The sequence below is a fragment of the Chenopodium album genome, chromosome 22, assembly GCF_948465745.1.
Source record: "Chenopodium album chromosome 22, dcCheAlbu1.1, whole genome shotgun sequence".
Classification (NCBI taxonomy): domain Eukaryota; kingdom Viridiplantae; phylum Streptophyta; class Magnoliopsida; order Caryophyllales; family Amaranthaceae; genus Chenopodium; species Chenopodium album.
In genome coordinates, this window is record NC_137855.1 from 12,334,755 (window position 1) to 12,357,167 (window position 22,413).

Here is a 22,413-nt window from a genome sequence, read left to right on the forward strand (position 1 = left end):
GAAGGGCCCGTGCTGTCCGCGGGCTGGCAAGACCCATGCCCAGCTCTAGTATTTAACATAGTACCACGATTAGATCCTTTGATGACTTTAATAAACTGTGGGCTAGATTGAATTTGAATCCATGTGAAAGGGATCAGTACTATTGAAATCTCACTTGTGACCCAATAAAATATCACATGTGACCAAAGTAAAAAGAGACATCATATATGCGCTACCCATCTAGTCTTCTACTATCTATGGTAAAGACTTAAATGATAAACATGTTAGTGGTTTTCCGTTAAAGGGACCTTTTTTTTTTTTTGGGGGGAGGGGGGGGGGGGGGGTGTTCATTGTATACAAGTTCTCCTGTAGTGGTCCATTTAAGTTTAAAAGTATGCGAGAGGAATGTTTGAATAGTGGACTATATAGGTCACTAAGGAAAAAAAAATACAAGTACATGATTTAACAAAAAGTGGAAAATATAAGTCTAAAACAAGTAACCATGTTTGCATTTCACTACAAGTTTATTAGTTTAAGTCAAATACATATAGTGTATATTTACATTTTTTAGGGAATTATGTATATTTACATAGTGGACTTCAATTTTTATGTAATTCCCATAAAATAAATGTGTAAATTCAAATTAGATCGTAAGATTTAAGAATAGGCTATGTGTATGCTATATCTTGTCAAGATTTGCACCGTGGTGTAATCTCTACCGAACATATGGGACAAACCTGCAATCAAACATAAATAATTGAAAACTTAATCAGAATAATAGCTTTCCAATTGACAGACAACTTCTATTATTCAATTTGTATTATCATATATATATACTACATACTTCTTTTTTTTTGAAAACATACTTCTATTATCACGATATATATCTAGGGCATGAGTAACTTTTTGCTCAATTCTCGTTAATAATTTATAGATGGATGGTTATATTAAAGAAATATAATGTATGTGTTGAATGAAGATTTACCTTCTTTATTTGAAGCCAATGATTTATGCAATCCGTATGAAATGGATGTTGGCAATGCAAGGCAGCCAATTGTTCCCCTTCTTCATACTCGATTTGACATATTACGCACCTACAAAATAAAATGATCCCTAAAATTAGCGTATAAGTTTAGGCAAGAGTGCAAGAAATTATGAAGTCCCAACTCCCAAGTACATCATGCCCCCCTCTTCAAGAAGCCCAAGTGCCCTTGTAACTTAGATTATGTAGCTTTTTACTAATCTGCCCCATCAACGATCAAGTCTGGCTTCGCCTAGAACCATATCATTCATCAGTAATTATATTGGTATGAATTTTTACGGTTGGATGATATTATAAAGATCATGATAAAGATCGTGATAATTATAAGAGAAAAGGGTTAGTCTATTGCAATTTAACTTGCTTCGTATTTTAATTAATTTGGTCATTTATTTTCTCAAATAAAGCTTCAAAAAGGTGTATTGCAAGTACTTGTGGTCTCACATCAATTTTATAAAAAGAAAAACGACTATCTATTAGTAGCATAGGTATATTTTTTTTTTTTTGAAAGATAATAGCATAGATATATAATGCAAATAGCAACATAATAAAAGAACATTGAAGAAAATAATTCATATAAATTAAAATTAAGATACATTTACTTAGGCTTAAAAAAGAAAGAAAATACACTGAACAAGGCTCACCTGTCAATAGTGGTTTTGCATTCAACAATTTTGTGAACACATGATGACAATGATGAAGTAATTTCTTCAGTAGATAATCCACGACTCTCCTCTCCAACAACTTCTCCCAATGCCAATAATTCCTGAATTTTAATAATTGATGATGAAAACATTTTAATTCTTAGTGCATGAAAATATATAAAAGTCTAATCATATACTCCCTCCGTCCCTAAATAACATTTCTATTTTCCTCTATTATGTGAGGAGAGTAAGATATACTCCCTTCGTTTTCAAATACTTGCTCCACATTTCTTTTCCGGCCATTTTTAAATACTTGCTCCATTTCCTTTTTTGAAAAGTTTTTACAATATTTAATTCATTTCTCACACTTAGTGGACCTAACATAATACTCACTCTCCTCCTACTCTTCCACTACTTTTGCTTTTTACAATTTTTTATTTTCTCAACTACCCCACTACCTTCATATTTTTATTACATTTTCCAAAATCTCCTAAAACTCCGCGCACGGAGAAATGAAGCAAGTATTTAAAAACGTAGGGAGTATGACCATAATTATATTATAATATTTTGAGTTTGGATCATAAAATGTAAACCAAATATATAGATGTGACTTACTTCATAAGACATTTCGTCTGGATCAATTTCATCTTCCTCAATCTACAAAAAAGAAAAGTAGGTTTGCCCATTTAAGGTTGACAATCAAAATATTAAAAACAAAAAAAAACAATATATGATTTTGATTTTATTCAAATTCAATCATTTAATTTTAGGGGTAGACAGGTGTATATTAAATTATTTGTATCAAGTTGTTTTATATACTACCTCCGTTTTATATGTGTACAACAAAGATTTTGATACAGATTCTTAGGCAAATTTATTTGTGAGTATGTACTGAATAGAGAATATAGAAATGCATGTGATAAAGAGATAGATAAAGAGAAATAATGACAATTTAAAAATGAAAGTAGACACTTGCACATAATATGTAGCAACCGTTTTTAGCAAATGTTGCACATAATATGAAATTAATGCAATATATCAAATATAGACCGAGTTGCCAATGCAAAATTACTTATACATGTATTAGCAAGTGTACAAATTTTCATATAATTTTGATTTTTTTTTTTTTCTTCTTTTTTTTTTTCTTTTTTTTTTTTTTGTTTTTGACGGAAATGTTTACAATATGAAAAGAGAGATGAAATTATTGATACAAAAACAAAAGCAATTGGTATAACCTCATCGGTGTAGCTACCTTCTTCATCCTCCTCGAGAAATTCTAATTCATCTGCCAACAACATAAAGATATAATCCAATTTGACTATTATAAATAAAAAAATAGAAGATAAAACAATTAATTTGGGCTTCAATTTCCTTCTACTTGAACTATAATTTATCTATGACAATTTCTATGTATAATCGGTTGTATTATTTTGTACACGGTACAACCAAGGTTATTTCTTCGTCTATATGCTTGTATCTTTTGAATACATGGTCCAAAAAAAGGGTCTTGGTTGCCTTGCAAGTTTCAAGATACAATCAAATTGTGTGGAGAATAGAAATTACCATAAAATTCTTGGGTATCAAATCCAGCAAAGTCATGAGATGATGAACTTCCAGTTTCCTCATCCTCTTCTTCGTCCTCGCTTTCGTCATCTGAGTCACTCCTAATAGTCTCCAGAAATGTAAAAGTACTTTCCTAATCACAAAAACAATCAAACTTTGTAAGAGAAGTTACTATGAAAAAGTTAACTTTCTGTTATTATCTTTTTAGAAAACATGCTTAAAACAAAAGAATAAAAAACCATATTAACTACTAGTTCTTGAAACCAGGTAGATCCTATTAATCCATGAGCCTAGCTAGCTGACTAAAATCAATTCCGGCTCGTGCCATGCCTGAAGTACAATATGGCTATTGGCAGGGACCCGAACCCAAACGACACTGGTAGCACCCGGCTAATTTCGAGCAGTGCAAGACTAACCCAATAGGCCTATCTCATCCAAGCTTTTTATGGCTAAATTTGAGAGGAAAGAATTCAGAGGGGCAAAGAGAGGAAAACCTGTTCTTGCAACGCGATTGCAAAAGCATGATCCGAATCCTGTTGCAACTGATTCAACGGAAGCTGTTTCGACGCCTGCTGCTGCTGCTGTTGTGACTGCTGCGGCTGCTGCTTTGCCTGCTGGTCATTGTTCTCCATTTTATTCTTCCTTAATATCTTCTGACAAAACGTCTTCCTTTGTATCACACAAATTGCTATATTTCAGCTTTAGATTTTGAAGGAGGTATTATATCAAACAAGCAGATAAACCTGCAGGAAAGCAATTATATAATTTTACAGAAAAGTTGCTTCTGTTGGCCAACCTCTTTTAGGAGAAGTACTATAATACACGTTTACAATTTCAAAACATATTCCCTTTTATTCTGTTCTTGCTACACAAGGCACTGCAAAGAGAGACAGTTTACTCCTTATACTTCCCCCAAATGAAAAGATCCTTCATTCCCGCCTACGTTGATAGGCTACGATTAAATAGACGGGAATTGATTCTAATTCCTGCTACTAAAAATTAATTTGAAGGGTTTGGGACGAAAATGATCCTATTTGACCAATATCTAAATGAATCAATCGAGAATCTCAAGTATTTTCAAGCAGTAAAGATGAGACTTTTCGTTTCCAATCCTCGAAGAATATTCAAAGAACATTACTTGCAAGCTACCGGTCCCTTGAGTAATACAAAACTCATTTTTAAGATTATGTCTGGTCAAAGTGTCTGTATTTACATAAAATAATACACAACAGGATCATAGACCGTAACTTTACAATTCATATGTTTTATATCTATCCCATGAGTTTTGACATCCTGCTCTTGCTTGACGTGTTGAATTTGCCATGCTCTAGCAAACAAAGATTATAACAGCCCCGATATCAGAAAACTAGGCTTCTCATACAAAGGCTAGTTTCTTTCTCTGAATCAATAAGTCACAAAACTAGCAATGTCCGAAGCGCCCTTTATATCCTATGATCTGCAGTTACAAGTTATAAAATAACCACCCATTAAAAAGTGCTTGATGATGCCATGAATAATACAAGATGATGCAGCTTAGGTAAAGCATTATTGTTTTTTGGGAGAGCGACGGTGAAGCACTGAGCATATTATTACTAATACTGATTAAATTACTAACATTTCGTTCAATTCTATACATTTGTTTTAAAATAAAAGAAATTCTTCCACAGCTCGACATTCTTCGGTCATTATCATAAACACAACCCAACAACCTCTATAAGGGAGAAGAGAATTTGAAAATCTGGATTTATATCTGCAATGCAAACAGAGAGGTTCTTTCTGATTGACTATTAATTCTAAATCCAATAACCACGAGACTATATATCAATGATAAAATAGTTAAAAAGAGCTAAGTGAATTAATTGAATTTGATCCAAAGTATATCTAGCAAGCCATTCAAGGTTGTCAAAAAATATACCATGAGATCCTTCAAAAACTTCCATGGCTTTGGCCTATGTACATCAATATCAAAGAACAGCTGATATGCCAGCCTGCACGTAGACAACTAAATTAGCACAAGGTACCAAGGTACAAACATGAGTTTATTTATTTATTTATAACATCCCCCTTATCTTTCGCTTCTCATTGAAATGCAAGAAGAGTGCATTGTGTGACAATATCATCAAACTTCAAATTGCACAACCCTCCTAAGGAAAAACACATAACAAAAGTATAACATGGGGAAGTAGAGATTAAATCAATCAATCAATCAAACAAACCTTAATCCCATAAGTGGGGTCGACTACATAAGCCAAATATGATTATTCCGTCTAAGAGTAGAGAAAATAGTACTGTTTTAGAAATTCTAGGATGTAAACAATACACTGTCAGATTCTTTTTACTCCAGCATCACATATAATGATATAAACTAAAATACTAATTAGGCTGTTGGTTAAAGAAGAAACTTCAGCAAAATCATGGCTGCACTTTGTGGACAAGCACAAATGACTTTGTAGGCAATAGATAAGCATGACATAGCAGGAGTTATATATATTGACCCTTGTAATTAGATTGACCCAAAAAGGAAACTTCAGCAAGTTCGGTAAGCACATCAAATCTTTATCCTTACATCTTTAACCACAAACTTGTCTTTGAAGCCTAGTGGCGGCAGCAACCATTGTGCTAAGTAAACTTGCTCATCAGTAGTGTCATCTGCGCCAAAAGTTAATTACAAATTTGGTGTAAGTACGCAGAGATAGCAACCAAAAAGGAAAAAAAAAAAAAAACATTCAGGAGACCCAGCCACTGGTAGTTTCTAACTTTCTACAGAATTCATGATACTTGCAGCCTTGCATTTAACAGGCAGGGACACAGCTTTGCTCCCAAAAGACCATGATTATGCATAGTACTGCATTTTTTTACTTAAAATGACATAAAGAAAAATGGAAAAGAAGAGTACTCATAAATTACAATTACTGGCACAATATTCTGAACTTGATGGTCGAACCGATATCCTCTGTGTAACAAAGGACTGCAAGATCAATTAGAAAAAGTGTTAATTAAGCACGAGAAGAATAACGATAATTAAAGCCAATACGGTGACAGGATTCTAATAATATTGATTATAACAGTCCAAGAGGGTGGGGGAACACAAGGAGTCGTTTAAATACATACTACTGATTCTGCTGTGCTACTGTGAGTACTGGCCAATAAAATATTTTATTTTTTTTTTAAAAAAAAGATAAAAAAAAAAAAAAAACAAAAAAACAAAACTTGACTATCTTACATGAAAAAAATATATATATATATCAAATGCCTGCTGATCAAATGTTTGTTACATTATGGGTTAAGCATGTGGAAGTCTTCAAGTTTCACCGAAATAGAAAGCAGAAATGTCAACCTAATGTCAGTCACAGCTTCCTTTTTTTCTCTTCAGATGAACTTTAACAAGTAGGCATACATGTTGCTGTGTGCAAGAGGAACAAACCTAGGGAGAGGGGGGAGGGGGGAATAGTTGGGTTAGCTTAAAGTAAGAATAAATACTCTGAAGTAAATGCAAGACCACTCACAAAGGAGCAATGAGTTTATAGCATATTTTAAGCACAATTTCCATTCGCATAGTGATAAACATATGAGCATAAATAAGCAACCAGAAAGTTGCTGGGTGGCCCTTAGATGTAAACAAATGTACAAACAATAATAACCTGATTTCTGTTTTTAACATGAGCACCATAGGTCATACATAAGAGAGTGAGCACCTCGTTTCTTTCTACACAGACAATGTTATGTACTGAACAGGCCATAAGTATGCCAACTAAAAATACAGTAACTCTGAGATTGGCCATTTAGTGAAGCCCCTTCAAGATAACCCAAATGGCATCTGATCATGTTGATACTAATTTAAGTTAAACTAGGTTTAACCCATTCACCAAATGGAACTATCCTCAAATTCATCTCCTTTGGTAAAGCTGATCATGAAGGACAAATTCAAAGCTCATAGTGCATAGCAAATACATATCTTATTACCCAAAATGGAATATATAATAATACGAAAAGAAAAAGGGGAAAACAAGAAAGCTCTAACTTCTAAGCATCAGCACATCTGCAAATTTTATTATACAAATAATTTACCTGCCAGGCCGAAGGCATATATTCACGGTGCAATACATTCTCTGAACTGCTTTCTACAGTGTATTGACCAGATGCATCTTGTGAAGACCACTTTCTGAAAGGCCTGTTCAAATGGCAACTAAAACCAAGCTAAGGTACTTATCATTTATGTTGAGATTGCATATAGTCACCAGACTTTTAATCCATTATATACCAAAATGATTTTGAATTTTACTAACTGCAAGTACAGTAAACAAAATTGAATAAGAAGTCATGTATGAATATAAGTAGTATTGTTTAAAGATTGCTTACCCAAGGCCAATTACCTCGACGGTGAAAATATATATATTTAAAAAAAAAAAAAAAAAAAAAAAAAAAAAAAAAAAAAAAAAAAAAAAAAACAGGGAATCTGGTCTATATATATTTAAGTCTGGTGTGATTTGGTCTCTGTATTTAAAGTTTGTCTATTGGAAATTTTAAATTTATCATTATTATCATCATGATCCTTTGTTTCTTTATACATGCAACACAAACCTTTGGAAATGCACTATGCAGTTTAAAGAACAGATTAAATAAAGTCAACGAACAACTTGATTGAATAACTTAAACGCCAGTTAGAGGGAAGAGTTGGGTTTTTAGGTTTTAACTTAATATTTAAATTTTAAGGGGTATTTAGAAAAGTTAACTTCTTAGAATGCTTGCCAAGATGGTATGTTGCAAATTTGCAACTAGTAGGAAACAAAGGCTAGTAGTACATCATTTTGTAAAATTCTGTATCCTTCTGTTATTTATGTTTATCTGATTCTATAAGAACATAAATTATGGACCTAAAGAAAAATAATTATTGTTACTCTCATCTACATGCTTTCAGGAGAAGACAAGTGACAACAGACTACTGTGCATTAATGAGTTTGGGCTAATGGATGAGGTTAAATGCATAACACTTTGTGTCTTGCTTGAGATCTAAGATGGAAAATTTTTATTGCTTAGAGTGGAAATACTTATCCAATTCTAAACAACAAGGATTTCATTAACAGCTGCAATACAGAGTACATATTACCTTTTGATGTCATTGGTTACAGACTTATCACCAAATATTGTAGCTTTTGTAGCCAAAACAAGCATTGGTTGCACCTGCAGACAATTTTTCATCTCACAGACTACAGCTTCTATCACACTTTGAAGAGAGAATAATTTCCTGAAATTTTTTGACAAAGTAGTTATGGTTTCTGAATACTTCTTATGAATCACAGTTGACAGGATCAATATGACTGACACATTCGCAGCAGGAAAAAAGAAAGACAGAGATGGAAACTCTCTTCAACATGCTGCCATAGAGTACCTATAGATTATAAACACTTTGAAAGTGGTCATGTGTAAATCTAAAATCACCAACATCAGTTGCTCTAACTCCAGTCATACACTTGAATTCAAAACAATGACAACAAGATCAACAATGCATCTCTTACTTCCCCTATAATTTGAAAACCTCAAAACCACTCTACGACCTCCAGGCTTCAGCGCAAAACGCAAAATAACAGGCAGTTTTCACACTTTGATCCCCAGAATGGGCATGTAGAAAGAGAAGAAAGCTTTACAGCTTAAGATAGCAAAAGGTTCTTAGGGATAGCAACAAACTTATCAAGTAGATCTCAGCTCCAAAAATTTATTCTTCTCTCAAATGAAATAAAAATGTTTGGAGAAGAGAAAAAGAAACAGGGAACATTCAAAGTATAATCATGAAAGTTCAAAAACAGCAGACATGACTCAGCACAAAACATCAAAAGAGAAAATTAACAAAAAAGCAAAAATTCACTTATGAAGGTACCTATTGTTTGACCCAAGAGGCATGGATGTTGAAGCACGGTCAACCCAATAGTAAGCTCCTATACTGACAGAAAATAGAGCCTGAGCATTTTATCAAAGAAATTTCTTTGTGATACTACTCTTCCAATTCAAAAGAACTATTAACCTACAGGCTTAGCGTGAGATCTCAAATTATTGTCTTAAGTTTTTGCTAATGTGGACTAAATAATAACCATAACGAGTTGCAAGTTCAGCTCACTATCTCTTGATTTAATCATTAATTCAGAAAATAAATCAACCCTCCCACTAATTAGATATGGGGTAAATTCAAGTTTTTCTCTTAGATAAATATGTGAATATATCTCCTCTCACAACCTAATCATTTTCTTTTATTTTTAAAATGATAAAAGTAAAATAATAAAGTAGCACAGAAATCAATGCATAAAGTTCTGAGAGGAGATAAACTGGAATGTTTTCTGAGATTAACTGGGGTTCCCTCTTAAAATTGGACAAAAAATACTAATTCCTGTAGACATCCTAATTTAAAATGTATGCCGCCTATTGGTTTTACTTAGTTTGTTTTATCATTTCAACTTGAGTAGAAAGATCCAACTTCAAAATTATAAGAGATAAAATATAACCAACCATTTACAACTACAAAGTGATATACTTATATAAGTAATATTGACAATAATTGTACTGTCATTAATAAAAAGAAATAGAAACATAGGAAAGTACTATCAAATCAAAAAAAGCAGGACTACAATTTCAGTTATAATCTTAGGCAAACCTGTCAATCATCAAGAAGCAGACTCCTGAAGCAAGCTTCTTCCTTGTGGTCTGAAGTTGATAATTTAATGTCTACAAGGCAATAAAAAGAACTAAACTCAATGTCTAAAGATCAGATAATAAGGCCATGCCAATTAATATGAACTAACAATTATCTATAATGACAAACTAAAATGAAATAACATATGGAGAAGTTGATCAGATGATGACTCCAATCTTCCAAGATCAATATAAATTCAGTAACAGATAAAAGATAATAATAGCTGATGCAGCTGTTGATTGATACATAGTTTTTCACTTTCAGCATATCACCCAGGTAATTGATAACAAAGATTATTAGCTAATCTTCATATTTGTCTAGTCAAAATGGCCATTCTAAAGCAGATCTAGCTACTGACACTTGAAGAGATTAACATTCATCACCTTCAGCGTAGCAAGAAACTCTAAACTATCATAACAACGAACATATAGGAAGCGCTCCAAACAGTTGTGAATTAGTTCCTCATCACAGGTCCAATCTCTGGCAGAGTGTGGCTCGTTATTCACTTCTGTACATCATTCTCAACAAAGTCAAAGAAAAATTTCAGCAACTCAGTAGCTTAACATAGTTTACAATGTCATACACTGAGGTCATCTTAAACTGATAGATACAAATGCAGAATATTCTGGTGGTCAGGCAACATTATTAAAGAGTGCCAAATTTTTAAAAATTTTATCCAGCACCCAACTAAAAATCAACGAAAGTCCAGACCTCCATCAGTTGATCTCAATTCTCAAATGGTCCGAGCATCATGGGCTGATGGGCTCATGCTAGACATTTGGCTGTCATGATGTGTAGGCACAAAAGCACATTCATAGTGGCCTCATATCATCTCTATCATTCCATAAGACTTTGTTTAAGGAAAGAAAAGTTGGGGGTGGAAGTATCCAATATTAGCGGTGAGGCTTTTCATAGTAATGTATACAATTCGATAAAGCTGTTTACAACTTTAAATGCCTCCCCCTTCCAGACCTTCACCCATAACGCATTAACAAAAGAGCAGAAAAGGATTTCTATAAACAATCAGCAAAGCTTATAATGGCACATTTACACAAGAACAATATATTTAGTATTAAAGTTAAGCATCTAATGCCTCAAATTAGAAGTCATCAATTCTAAATACTCCCTCTACTTCAAAAAAATAACAAGGCACCTCTAAAGTGTCAATTGTACAGTAATTAGAAACAAAATAGGTAAGTCTTGTAAATACCATTTTTTAGGCTATTACCTAAATCTTTGTCCTCTTTAACCATTCTATTCTCATACTTACTTAAACCAATGTCCATGGATGTAATTGAAAACTGATAGTGACACTTAAGTGTGTCTAACATAATAAGAAATCAAGTCACTCCTTAGGACATGGGTGGATTGAGGAAACCGAACATAAGTTACAAGAGAACGAAAATAAGTTTAGGTGGCAATGGAAGGGATGATGAAACGATGCCACAAGGAGAAACAATGAAAGGGGGAATTATACATTATCCTAGGAAGATGATGGACAAAACTTATCCCCGAAATGACCGTAATACTTCCCTATTCCTCCCTCCTAACACAATCACAACATTTACCTATCATCTTCTTTAATTTTTCTGCTATTAAGCCTCAAAAAACATCACTCCCAATTCAAGTATGCCCTAAAAATAGAAAAAACACCTCGGCTTCACAATAAACAACTTCGAAAATTAAAATATAAGTCTGTCTCATACAAAATTCTGCCTTTTTTTTTTAGTTAACGGCATACAAATACAACAACACAACTTAACCCACACAATCTTCAAAAATCAACTCAAAACACCAAAACAATCAAAGTTAAATAAGAAAAAGAAAAACATACGATGAAAACTATAAATCCTGAGTTTAAGAAGCTGAAGAAGACGCAAAACATCAAGCCGACAATCCAAATCAATAAACATCACCGATTTCTCAAGCCCTCCATAACTCACACCCTTCCACTCTTTCGGCAAAATACAATCAATCGCAACCTAAAAATCAACAAAATAAAATTAAAAAACCACAATAATATAAATTTTATAAATTTTAAATTACAATTTTGGAATTCATTGATGGAAATTGAGAAAAGAGAACCTGAAGAAGGATGTGAGTTTTGGCGGAAGGAGAAGGGCCGACGATTTCGACGACATTGCCGGGGCGAAGAGGAATGCGGTGAAGCGGCGGAAGAAGAAGCGGAGGACGGGAGGTTGAAACCCTAGAAAAGTAGGTTTCCGCCGTTTCGTCGGTGGTTATCCATTCTCTTACGTCCGCCATTGATGGAGTTGTTTTAGCTTTGACTGGGTTTTTGTTGTTTTTGGGCGGGAATTAGGAAGACAAGCAATTAGTAGGTTGATTAAACAATGGTTAAATTTGGTTAAAGTGTTAGGATTCACAAAATGGGGATGTAGCTCAAATGGTAGAGCGCTCGCTTTGCATGCGAGAGGCACGGGGTTCGATCCCCCGCATCTCCATCAAAGTTTGGTATTTTGCCTATCAATCTAAATTTTAGTTTTCCAAATTACCTTTTCTTAACAATTTTTTATTTGTTGCTTTTATATCAACAGATTTTGAATCTACATCCATTAATATTTCTTTTTCGTTTCTATTATTATTAGAATAAGGAGGAGGATAAAGCTTAATAGGTTTCTTATATTGCACAAGTACGCAGTGCGTGTGTTTCTTAATTAGCTTGTTTTTAATAAATGTAGCTTGTTTTTAATAAATGAAAAAAAATAAGGAAAATTTGTAAATTACCACCCAAAAAAGGGTCCTGTTTTGAAATTACCATCCATTAAAAACTTTATTTTAAATAACCACCCACTAAATTAAAAAACATTTCAGATTACCACCTTTTTTTATTTTCTGATGTAATTTCCGGTTGTGGGCCCCACCTTATTTACTTCCCTCCTTTTTTTTCTTCTTTTCTTCGACCTAACACTCTGACTCTTCCATTAAACACAAAATACAGCTTCTCTCTCCAATTTCCTCATTGAATTCTTCAAAATTCATCAATTTTCCCTCTTTCTTCCTTTATTTCTCTGTCAAATTCTCAACCACTCCTATACAATTGAATCAAAACCCTATTTCTTCACTTTTTTCCTGCAAATTGAATGTGTTGGGTGTACTTGCATGTACTGCTAAAGTCGCCTTCTTGAACTGTTCTGGGGACCAAAAGCGTGAACTTGAAGCTCCTGGCAATTGCTGATGTCAATGGCGACTACTGAGGTAAGCAACTTTGACCCTATTCAATTGAATTTTGTATATGTTTGTTGTTGATACAATTATGATACAATTATTCAACCTAATAAACAATCATTCAACAAATTTGGACAACATCAACTCCAATTACCAAAAAAATAACAAAAACACCCAATTAATTACTTCCACGAAACCTAATTGCAAAATCCCCCAATTTAATTTACCCAGGAACCCTAATTTATGAAGTTAAGGATTCTTACCTTAGATGCGAATTCAATTGGGTCTGAACTTCAGTGGATAACTTCTTCGCACAGTACCAGTTCAATTTTGGGGAAATTTGGATGAAATTAGGGGCAAAATTTGTGAATTGAAGTTGGAGAATATATAAACAAGAGAAATCGGGGAGGAACGCAGTCAATTGAGTCAAATTAGCCGTTAATAGCCGTTATGTGGGGCCCTCAAACAAATATTACACCGGAAAATCAAAAAATGTGGTAATCTGAAATGTTTTTTAATTTAATGGGTGGTTATTTAAAATAAAGTTTTTAATGGGTGGTAATTTCAAAACAGGACACCTTTTTGGGTGGTAATTTACAAAATTTCCAAAAAATAATGTATTTCATTTTAGAGTTACCAAATAACCAATGTTCTATACTTGTACTCCCGTGTATCATTATTGTGTTATGATATATTCGAGGTTAGTTGTACTTGGACATGGTATATCATTATTGTGTTATGACATATTCGGATTAGTTTGGTTTCATGTTGAGTGAGTTATCGATTTGGCAATACCATATTGGTTAGGGTCATCAACATACATAATCTGATCGGTTCACTTTTGAGTTCAATATTTTCTAATTGAATGGATTAACATTTCTTAACATTCAGGTCATGATCATGCAACTTCACGAGTCTGATTGGAAAATGATAGTGATGACTGATGACTTGATGAGTAATGCGGTCTAATGCGTGCTCTTACCTTTTATGGTCAAGTGTCGTGCCGTACGTGGGCAAGCACCTTATATTTATTATGTAATTTAACCTTGAAACTATTGTATCACTCGTATGTTTAGTTACATTATTGTACGCATTAAAAGAATTGTACAATGTTGTCAAGATAGGTGAAATTTAATGCGGTCAAAAGATAGGTGGATATTAAACACTAGTCTCTAATTCTTTATTGAATATCTACCCTCAATTGAACATTCTTAACGCATAATCTGATAACTGAACTGAACTAAACTGAATTGAATGGTATTGAAATGATATGTGGATATTAAACACTAGCCTCTAATTCTGTATTGAATATCTCCCTCAATCGGACATTCTTAAGGCTTGTTCAGATTTACTGAGCTGAACTGAACTGAACTGATTAGAGCTGAAATGAATATTTTATGAGAGAAGGAAGTTAAGAACTGAATTGAGGTGATTGGAGCTGAACTGAACTTTAACCGAAGAGAACAGGCCTTTTAATGGAATTACCAATCCAATTGAGCATAACATATTTATCTAGCTAGTTTATTAACAGTTTCTTAAAAGCTTTAATTCAAACAAGGTTATGAGTCATTGGGTCGATACATCCAATCATTTAATTCTATGTGTTGCGTTAGTTTAGACGGTTAATACAATTTATTTAATGAATCAAGTGAGTTTCGATAAGTTTATCAACAAATAATATATACTACCTCCGTTACAGGTTATGTCCAACGATTTGACATAAAATAAAGAGTGAAAATGTCTAATCGTTGCACATAACTTGTAACGGAGGTAGTAATATGAATACAAATTTGATCGATGACTTGAGACGACTTGTTTGACAGCTTTACATCACTGAATGAGCGTCCACTTGTCAACTTGTGAAAAATAAAAGAACTTGTAAATTGAAGCACTAGATTTATGGGCTAGCCCTAGTGAATTTAATTTGTTAGTGAATGTATATATAGCTTGACTTTCACATGCATGCATGATCAATTCTAGAAAAGTTATTGTCTACTTTAATTTATTTACAGCAAAACTTTTAAGTAAATCTAGAACTAAATCACTATGAGTACGTACATTTTATTGATAGCTAGTACATTTTATTAATAGCTACCACAATCTACAACAACTAATTTTAACAAAAATATATATATAGGTTTTTTTATTAAAAAAAATCTCCGTAAATGAATAAATGAGAATAATTGTCGAAATTGAAGCACACATCACACATTGGAACTCTAACATGTTATGACACTCCCACTTAAATCTAAAATGAACCATATTATAGTAGATAAGTAGCTTATATCATCATACAACTTGAGTAGCACCAACAGACCTAGTGTTACGCACATAATCATCATGTTGACTAGCATGCACCGTAGAGTCATACTTCTCCCCGTCACCCCACAGTGCATACGCCTCTTCACCATGCGCGGCATCATCTCCTATCAACAACTCTTCGTCGGACATTCTTAGTGGAATTACCAATCTAATTAGCACACAAATTATAGATGTTGATACAAGGTTCCACCCTATGACAAATAACCCTCCTACTATTTGCATAAGTACTTGGGTTCCTCCTCCACCACCATAGATTGCGCCTCGTTTGTCTATGGAGACACCTTCCTCACCCAAGAATACCCTTGTTAGTCTAGGGTTGGCAAAGATGCCAGTGAGTATACCTCCTAGGAGTCCAGCCACCGCGTGTGTGTGGAAAACTCCTAGTGTGTCGTCGATGGCTTGCATTGGTTTCCATTTTTTGTGGACAATTATCATTGTGAACCATGGTATGCTACCTGATAATATGCCCATCACAATTGCTGACCATCCTTGGACAAGACCTATACATATATACAAGTGAACACGTTTTTTAACCATTTAAGCCCTAACTATATGTCATAGTGAATGTGGTCAAATAAAGTTTGTCATGTTTGACTATTAAAGTCAAACTAACTGCATCTAAAGTAATATGGGATAGAGGGATTAACAAATTACCAGCACCAGGAGTAATGCAGACGAGGCCAGTCATCATGCCTTGAACTGCACCGATAACGGAAGGTTTTTTGAAATAGAGGACATCAAGTAACGTCCACATGAGCAAGCTAGTGGCAGCACAAACATTGGTGTTAATGATAGCCAAGGAAGATTCAATATTAGCACTAAATGTGCCTCCACCATTGAAACCTGACCATCCTAACCATAGTAGTCCTGCACCTGCCAACATCAATAATATGTTGTTTGGAGGAAACCTTTCTCTATCGTTCTTCAATCTTGGACCCACCTACATACAAATTTTCCAATTACTCTCGATCTTACGTATATTTGGTCCATTAAGATGACGTATGCATGCTTATCTTGAATATCTTGTCACTTACTACTACGTATGCGACAAAACTGATTGTATCATATTATGATAGAATATATAAATCGATCTTGAATTTCAACCATAAGGTTAAGCTAAATTGATTTTGGGCTTTAGTCCTCTAACAGATTACGAGTATTTCATTCATATTTATAAAGTTTTGTCCAATTTCAATCGTATTCTTAAAGTGGAGTACTTAAAATGTTTGTGGTTATCAAATGATAATATAGATCATAAAAATTATTAACTAATTTTTATCTAGCATAAATCTTAATTTTCAAGAAATCAAGACTCCAAATATAGACTTGGTCTTTTCATTTCTTTTCTTTTTCTTTTTTATAGTTTGAAAGATATGTACATTTGTTTTTATACAAAATAAACAAAATTAAATTCTCTGTCCTATTTTCTTGTCAAAAAAAATAAAAATAAAATTCTCTGTCCTATTTTGATGAATTGAATCTTCTCATTCTAATTATCTCTTCCACAGTTCCACCTCTTCTAGAATATTAAAAGCTATGTATTATATCTAAATCTTTAATTAAAGAATAAAGAGAAAAGATAATGCAACAAACAACTTGCATTAATCATTGTTTAGAACTTTTTTTTTTTTTTTTTTTTTGGTGTTTAGAGAGTCACAAGGGCAGGTGGTAAAAATCGATCCCAGGATCCCTGAACCGGGAGGAAAGTTTTTACCACTAGAGCTATCCCTTATTTTCAAAAACTACTAATCTTTATAGTATTAAGTAAGGTTTCAAAAAAAAAAAAGAAAAGGTAAGAGATTAAAAAAAATAATAATAAAAAATAAAAAATTGTTTTCCTTTTTTTCAAAAAAAAATTAATAAAGTATATTTAAACTGACTAATAGAAATATTGATAGGTAATTGCCATGAAAGGATCATGTCATTGTTTAGGAAGCTAAGTAATGGGAATAGTTTCCTTGTACAACTAGTGTTTTACCCCAATTATGTTATTTAAGTCAATCTAGGCGGCTACAACTATCATTATACAAACAAAATAAGAATCTAGGTTTTTTTTTTTTTTTTTTTTTTTTTTTTTTTTTTTTTTTTTGGGAAGAATCTAGTTTGAACAAATGTCTATTACAGTAACACTCCAAAAACAAGAAACACTGTCAGACCGTCAGGGGAACAAGTTTATGCTACGTTGCTTGTATATAGAGTATTTACATAAGTATTCCCTCCATTACTAAATAAATTCTTAACTATAACTTCTACACCACTTACATGCAGTAACTATACATATTAATAATTACAAATATCATTGGTCAAAATTGCGCATTAACAAGTGCGCCGGTCATTAACTAAATAACTAACATTACTTGTTGTGCAACTTGCCTCGCAAACTAAAACTGATGTAGGGCAATATTTCTTGTATGTGCATTAACACCTTAATAAGGTTTTAATAATTTTGAATCTAGTACAATGACAACTTTCTCTAAATTAGAAGAAAAGACAATGATTCATATTAAGGGTCTGTTCACAATTACTGAACTGAGCTGAACTGAACTGATTAGAGCTGAGCTAAACTGAACTGAACTGAGCTGAAATAAATATTTTATGAGAGAAGGAAATTAAGAGTTGAACTGAACTGAACTGAACTGATTGGAGCTGAGCTGAACTGAATTGAGCTGAAATGAATATTTTATGAGAGAAGAAAATTAAGAGCTGAATTTAACTGAATGGAGCTGAACTAAACTAAACTGATTGGAGCTGAAATGAACTGAACTGAACTGAAATTAAGTAAATGTGAACAGACCCTAACTATGCACTTCCACAATTTTATTATGTTCTAAAATTTGCATAAACACTTTGTGAATGAATTGCCTAATGTTTATCTTACATAAGGAATAATGAAGGAACGATAGTTTTAAGTTAGGTAATAAATCAACCAATAGAAAGTCAGGGAATTAAAAGCCTCCTTACTTTAAACACCAACTACAAGTCAATGATGTACATGTTCCAGCTCTAGACTTGTACTGACTAAATACAATCAAAGTATAAAATCAAATTTTCAATGAATTTATATTCTGAATCAAATAGTATAATTATATAAAAAAAAAAAAATTATAACTATAACAATCATTGACAACGAAAGGAATAAAATTGCTAGCTCATTAATTAATCCTTCTGTCTTTGTTAATCTGTTCTTTTAATCTAAAAATCTTTACATTTATATTTGATTCTAACATATAATAGGTCAATAACATTTTTTTTTGTTGGAATCTACGAAGTAATTACTTAATTGACCAAATTGAATATAAAAGTGTATTTTTATTTACAATCATTTTCGCCACCTAAGATTCTCTCATAAAAAACACTATTGGACAAAAAAAATAAGGTGTCTTATAAAAAAAAGAATCAGATCAATTAACGTTACAAATCAAAAAGATAAATTGTGATGTAATTTATTTCTATTAAAGTTAATAGTATAAAAAAAAAAAAAAAAAACTTCTTATATTTTCATTTTAGTAAAAATATTGTATCTCACTAGAGATATATACTCAAGTATATGGTCTTATACTCTTATTATGCTTATCACATAAAAAATGATCAAACATTAACTTATCGAGATGAATATTGTCAAAGTCATGTAAGACGATATAATGTACAAGAAAATAATGATTAAAAACAATCAAATTGAGGGAAGGAAAGAAAATGGTTACCCAATAAGCAGCAGTTAAGCCAGCAATACCAGAAGAAACATGAATAACATAACCACCGGAGTAATCCAACACCCCCCAACGAAACAAGAACCCTCCACCCCACAAGCTAAACGCACCCACCGTATACGAAAACGTCAACCAAAGCGGCACGAACATCATCCACGCCCTTATATTCATTCGACCCAATAATGACCCTGCTAGCAATATGATTGTGATAGCTGCAAACATCCCTTGGTACCACACCATGGCCGCCATCGGATACATCTGCTTAAGGAGCAGGTGATTCCGATGGACTGATTCTGGTATCTCGGATTGGCTTAGGAGGAAGTCCTGCCCTAGAGCAGGACCCGCCTTACCCCAAAATGGAAGAAGTTGTTTACCAAAGGACATCTTGTATGCCCATGTGACCCAACATATTATTACGGCTGCAAAGGCGTAGAGTGCCATGAAGGCGGAGTTGACTGCCCATTTCTTTTTTACTATGCTTCCGTAGAGGATTACTAGGCCCGGTACGCTTTGGAGACCGACTAGAGTGGCCGCGATCATTTGCCATGCGTTGTCGCCTTTGTTTAGCCATGGTGGTACCGAGGTTGAGTTGTTAATGTAAGCTATTGGGACTATGGTTGTGTTGTCTACCATGACTATGTAAATATTTTTTTCTTTAAATTTTTTTGGAGGGATGAAAGTTGGCTTTTCAAAGACCCAAGAGTTTGGGAGGTATCATAGGAGAAGAGGGAATTTGATGTGAGTATATAATGAGGTGAATCTAACTTAATAAATGTGTATAATAGTTGTGTAGTTTTAAATAAGGTATATATGACTTTGACTAGTTGAAGTAGGTCTATAGAATTAAAAATGAAAAGGGCTTACTATGACATATATTTGATTGAGATTTTTGCACATCACTTGAAGGGTTATTGGAAAGATTGGTTTGACTGTTATTTCGTGTTTCATTTTATCTAGATTACTAGATTGGTAAAGAATGGAAATGAAAATTAAACCGAATTACACCAAATATATATGGACTTGCTTACACGACACATTTACACAGTATTACTTTTACACTACCATTTAATTTTTACCTCTCGTTCAATTATTCAATTAACAAAGGTAATTTGAGAATATTATACATTTCCACACTTTTGCTTATTTTTCTTCATTAATGTTAAGTTACTAAACATAAAGTATCTTTAATGAGAAAATGAAATCCGTACTTTGATCACTAAACTTCTATTATATTAAGGATCCCTCACACTTGCAATAAGTAATTTGGAACTTTGATTGTGTTGTCTACCATGACTTTGTAAGGATTTTCTTATTTATTTTTATTTTGGAGGGATGGGAGTTGGCTTTTCAAAGCTAAGAGCCAAGAGTTTGGGAGGTATCATAGGAGAAGAGGGAATTTGATGTGAGCATGTAATGAGTTGAATCTAACTTATTAATAATGTCTATAAGTAGTTGTGTAGTTTAAAAAAGGTATATACGAAGTATGACTTTGACTAGTTGAAGTAGATTTATGGAATTTAAAATGAAAAAGACTTATTATGACTATATTTGATTGAGATATTAGCACATCACTTGAAGGAGAATATTGGAAATGACATTGAAGAGACCGTGTCTCATTTGAGACTATTAAGAGTAAATTTATGATTTTATCTAGACAAGGGCCGGGATGCGTGCGATATAACATAACTAGTCATATTTAGAAAGCTTTTTAAATTGTTGGCAACATAATGAGAGAAATATCTAAGCAAATATTTTTAAGGGTATGACTGTCCGCACCTGTACTATTCTTAAAATTTTTTAACAAAAGAAGGCAATTAACGTTAATGAGAACAAATAAGTAAATATTTAATCTGTGGTTCGTCGAGGCACCTATCATGCACATGATATATCTGTTCCAAAAAAAATAAAATAGAAGAACATATTACAGAACATAATGTTAAAATGTTACAAACATGATAATTTCTCAACGTCTATTTTATATAAGTAAATCTTTTATCCGCATTTAATGGTTAATCTTTTTCTTAAAAAAATAATAATAAATTTTTCAAAAATAATTCTCCAAAAAATAATTCAAGATTTCAATTTTCAAATTTCTAAATTCTCTTATTCAAAACTTTGTCTTTGGAGCATGCTAGTCAAAATCTAACACTAAAATCAAAGCGAGTTATAATAGGTAGTTTCTAATGAAAAAATTTATTTTATATGTAGTTTTAGACAAAATATCCTATTGAAATTCATGATTTTAGGGTTTTTATAATCAATTAGGGGCTGTATACTACTCCCTCCATCCCTAAATTACATTCCTCCTTTCTATTTTTGGTATTCCAAAATTACATTCCTCTTTTCCATTTTTGGTAAGTTTTTTTTAGTAAATCAATTCTCTTTTTCTGTTTTATATTTAACGTTTTTTCACTCATCCTTACCTAATCTCACTCATAATTCTTGTGCCAAATTACAATGAATATGATTGGTTAAAAATTTTTAATTAGGAGCATGTGATTGGTCCTTTTTTTTGCAAAGGATTGATGACTTGTCATGAGTAATAACTAATCTATCTTTGTACTTTCCGTTGCATTATCTAATTATTGTTATTTGTCTTATTCTTCCCTCTTTAATTTCCGTGTAAATTTCCAAAGAGGAATGTAATTTAGGGACGGAGGGAGTAATGATATTTTTATCACTAATAAAGCGTAAGTATAAGTTTTAATTGATGAAGTTTCAAGTAAATTCTAATCACATTATGTTGCAAGGAATTTTGAGTGATATACATATGAATTGGTGGGTTATTTTTCTAGAAGAGGAAATTACTTCCTAGGAGAGTTTTAAGAGAGTAGGTGGCACAAAGGACTTTTTATACGAAGTATGTAAATGGCTATTTTGTTATAAGTAGTATCACGTTTAGGTGTCAATAAATGAAAAAACTTAGTTTTATGCATAGATAAATCGTTTGGAAATTGTTTAATTAAAGTTTAATTAATTCCTATGCTTATTTTTATGAGAAATTTATGTTTTGGTAAATTGATTATAATTAATTTTTTTGGAACTATGGAAATGGAAGCAAGCATGTTGATTTGATCAATTGTTTGTATGGAATATTGATTAAAACATATATTAATTTTTTTTTTGAATAGCAAAAATATCTTATGTATTTGTTCATTAACAAATACATAAGATATTGAATCAAATAGAATTTTCCTTCATAAAAACTACGATCGTCGAGTAGATCTTGCACCGCGGAGCATCTCCCCGCTTATATTGCTGAAAATTACAGCCTTGTTGGGAGACAATCTA

At 32.7% G+C, this 22,413-nt stretch overlaps 3 protein-coding genes and 1 non-coding gene across 4 annotated transcripts; 1 reads left to right on the top strand and 3 right to left on the bottom strand.

The window, feature by feature from the left end:
* Positions 1-467: 467 nt before the first annotated feature.
* On the bottom strand, positions 468-4,091 carry LOC145605989 (E3 ubiquitin ligase BIG BROTHER-related-like). Its single transcript, XM_081662057.1, has 7 exons — positions 3,720-4,091; positions 3,226-3,358; positions 2,898-2,947; positions 2,278-2,319; positions 1,663-1,784; positions 965-1,073; positions 468-716 (listed from the first exon to the last, which is right to left on the bottom strand). The coding sequence occupies exons 1-7, from the start codon at positions 3,855-3,857 to the stop codon at positions 669-671; spliced, it is 642 nt and encodes a 213-aa protein (XP_081518183.1). The 5' UTR covers positions 3,858-4,091; the 3' UTR covers positions 468-668.
* A 486-nt stretch (positions 4,092-4,577) lies between these two features.
* Positions 4,578-12,172, bottom strand: LOC145603968 (DNA repair protein XRCC2 homolog). The gene is made up of 11 exons (XM_081659933.1): positions 11,993-12,172; positions 11,742-11,889; positions 10,291-10,415; positions 9,869-9,939; positions 9,101-9,163; positions 8,333-8,470; positions 7,294-7,396; positions 6,133-6,193; positions 5,792-5,874; positions 5,141-5,213; positions 4,578-4,681 (listed from the first exon to the last, which is right to left on the bottom strand). The coding sequence occupies exons 1-10, from the start codon at positions 12,170-12,172 to the stop codon at positions 5,190-5,192; spliced, it is 996 nt and encodes a 331-aa protein (XP_081516059.1). The 3' UTR covers positions 4,578-4,681; positions 5,141-5,189.
* Positions 12,173-12,296: 124 nt separating this feature from the next.
* Positions 12,297-12,369, top strand: TRNAA-UGC (transfer RNA alanine (anticodon UGC)). The gene has a single exon. It is a non-coding gene; the product is annotated as a tRNA-Ala (tRNA).
* Positions 12,370-15,361: 2,992 nt separating this feature from the next.
* On the bottom strand, positions 15,362-19,937 carry LOC145605805 (ammonium transporter 3 member 3-like). Its single transcript, XM_081661869.1, has 3 exons — positions 19,117-19,937; positions 16,070-16,355; positions 15,362-15,915 (listed from the first exon to the last, which is right to left on the bottom strand). The coding sequence occupies exons 1-3, from the start codon at positions 19,753-19,755 to the stop codon at positions 15,383-15,385; spliced, it is 1,458 nt and encodes a 485-aa protein (XP_081517995.1). The 5' UTR covers positions 19,756-19,937; the 3' UTR covers positions 15,362-15,382.
* Between the last annotated feature and the right edge of the window lie 2,476 nt (positions 19,938-22,413).

What these genes read in the sequence shown, in the direction of transcription:
- LOC145605989 (XM_081662057.1), bottom strand. Translation starts at nt 3,857, where the DNA reads ATGGAGAACAATGACCAGCAGGCAAAGCAGCAGCCGCAGCAGTCACAA. An exon ending in CAATCGCGTTGCAAGAACAG is followed by an intron (nt 3,359 to 3,719) that starts GTTTTCCTCTCT and finishes TTTTGTGATTAG; the next exon opens with GAAAGTACTTTTACATTTCT. An exon ending in AAGGTAGCTACACCGATGAG is followed by an intron (nt 2,320 to 2,897) that starts GTTATACCAATT and finishes TCTTTTTTGTAG; the next exon opens with ATTGAGGAAGATGAAATTGA.
- LOC145603968 (XM_081659933.1), bottom strand. Translation starts at nt 12,172, where the DNA reads ATGGCGGACGTAAGAGAATGGATAACCACCGACGAAACGGCGGAAACC. An exon ending in CAGGATTTATAGTTTTCATC is followed by an intron (nt 10,416 to 11,741) that starts GTATGTTTTTCT and finishes AATGATGTACAG; the next exon opens with AAGTGAATAACGAGCCACAC. An exon ending in ACAAGTTTGTGGTTAAAGAT is followed by an intron (nt 5,214 to 5,791) that starts GTAAGGATAAAG and finishes GTCTACGTGCAG; the next exon opens with GCTGGCATATCAGCTGTTCT.
- LOC145605805 (XM_081661869.1), bottom strand. Translation starts at nt 19,755, where the DNA reads ATGGTAGACAACACAACCATAGTCCCAATAGCTTACATTAACAACTCA. An exon ending in GCTTAACTGCTGCTTATTGG is followed by an intron (nt 16,356 to 19,116) that starts GTAACCATTTTC and finishes ATTTGTATGTAG; the next exon opens with GTGGGTCCAAGATTGAAGAA. An exon ending in CTGCATTACTCCTGGTGCTG is followed by an intron (nt 15,916 to 16,069) that starts GTAATTTGTTAA and finishes ATATATGTATAG; the next exon opens with GTCTTGTCCAAGGATGGTCA.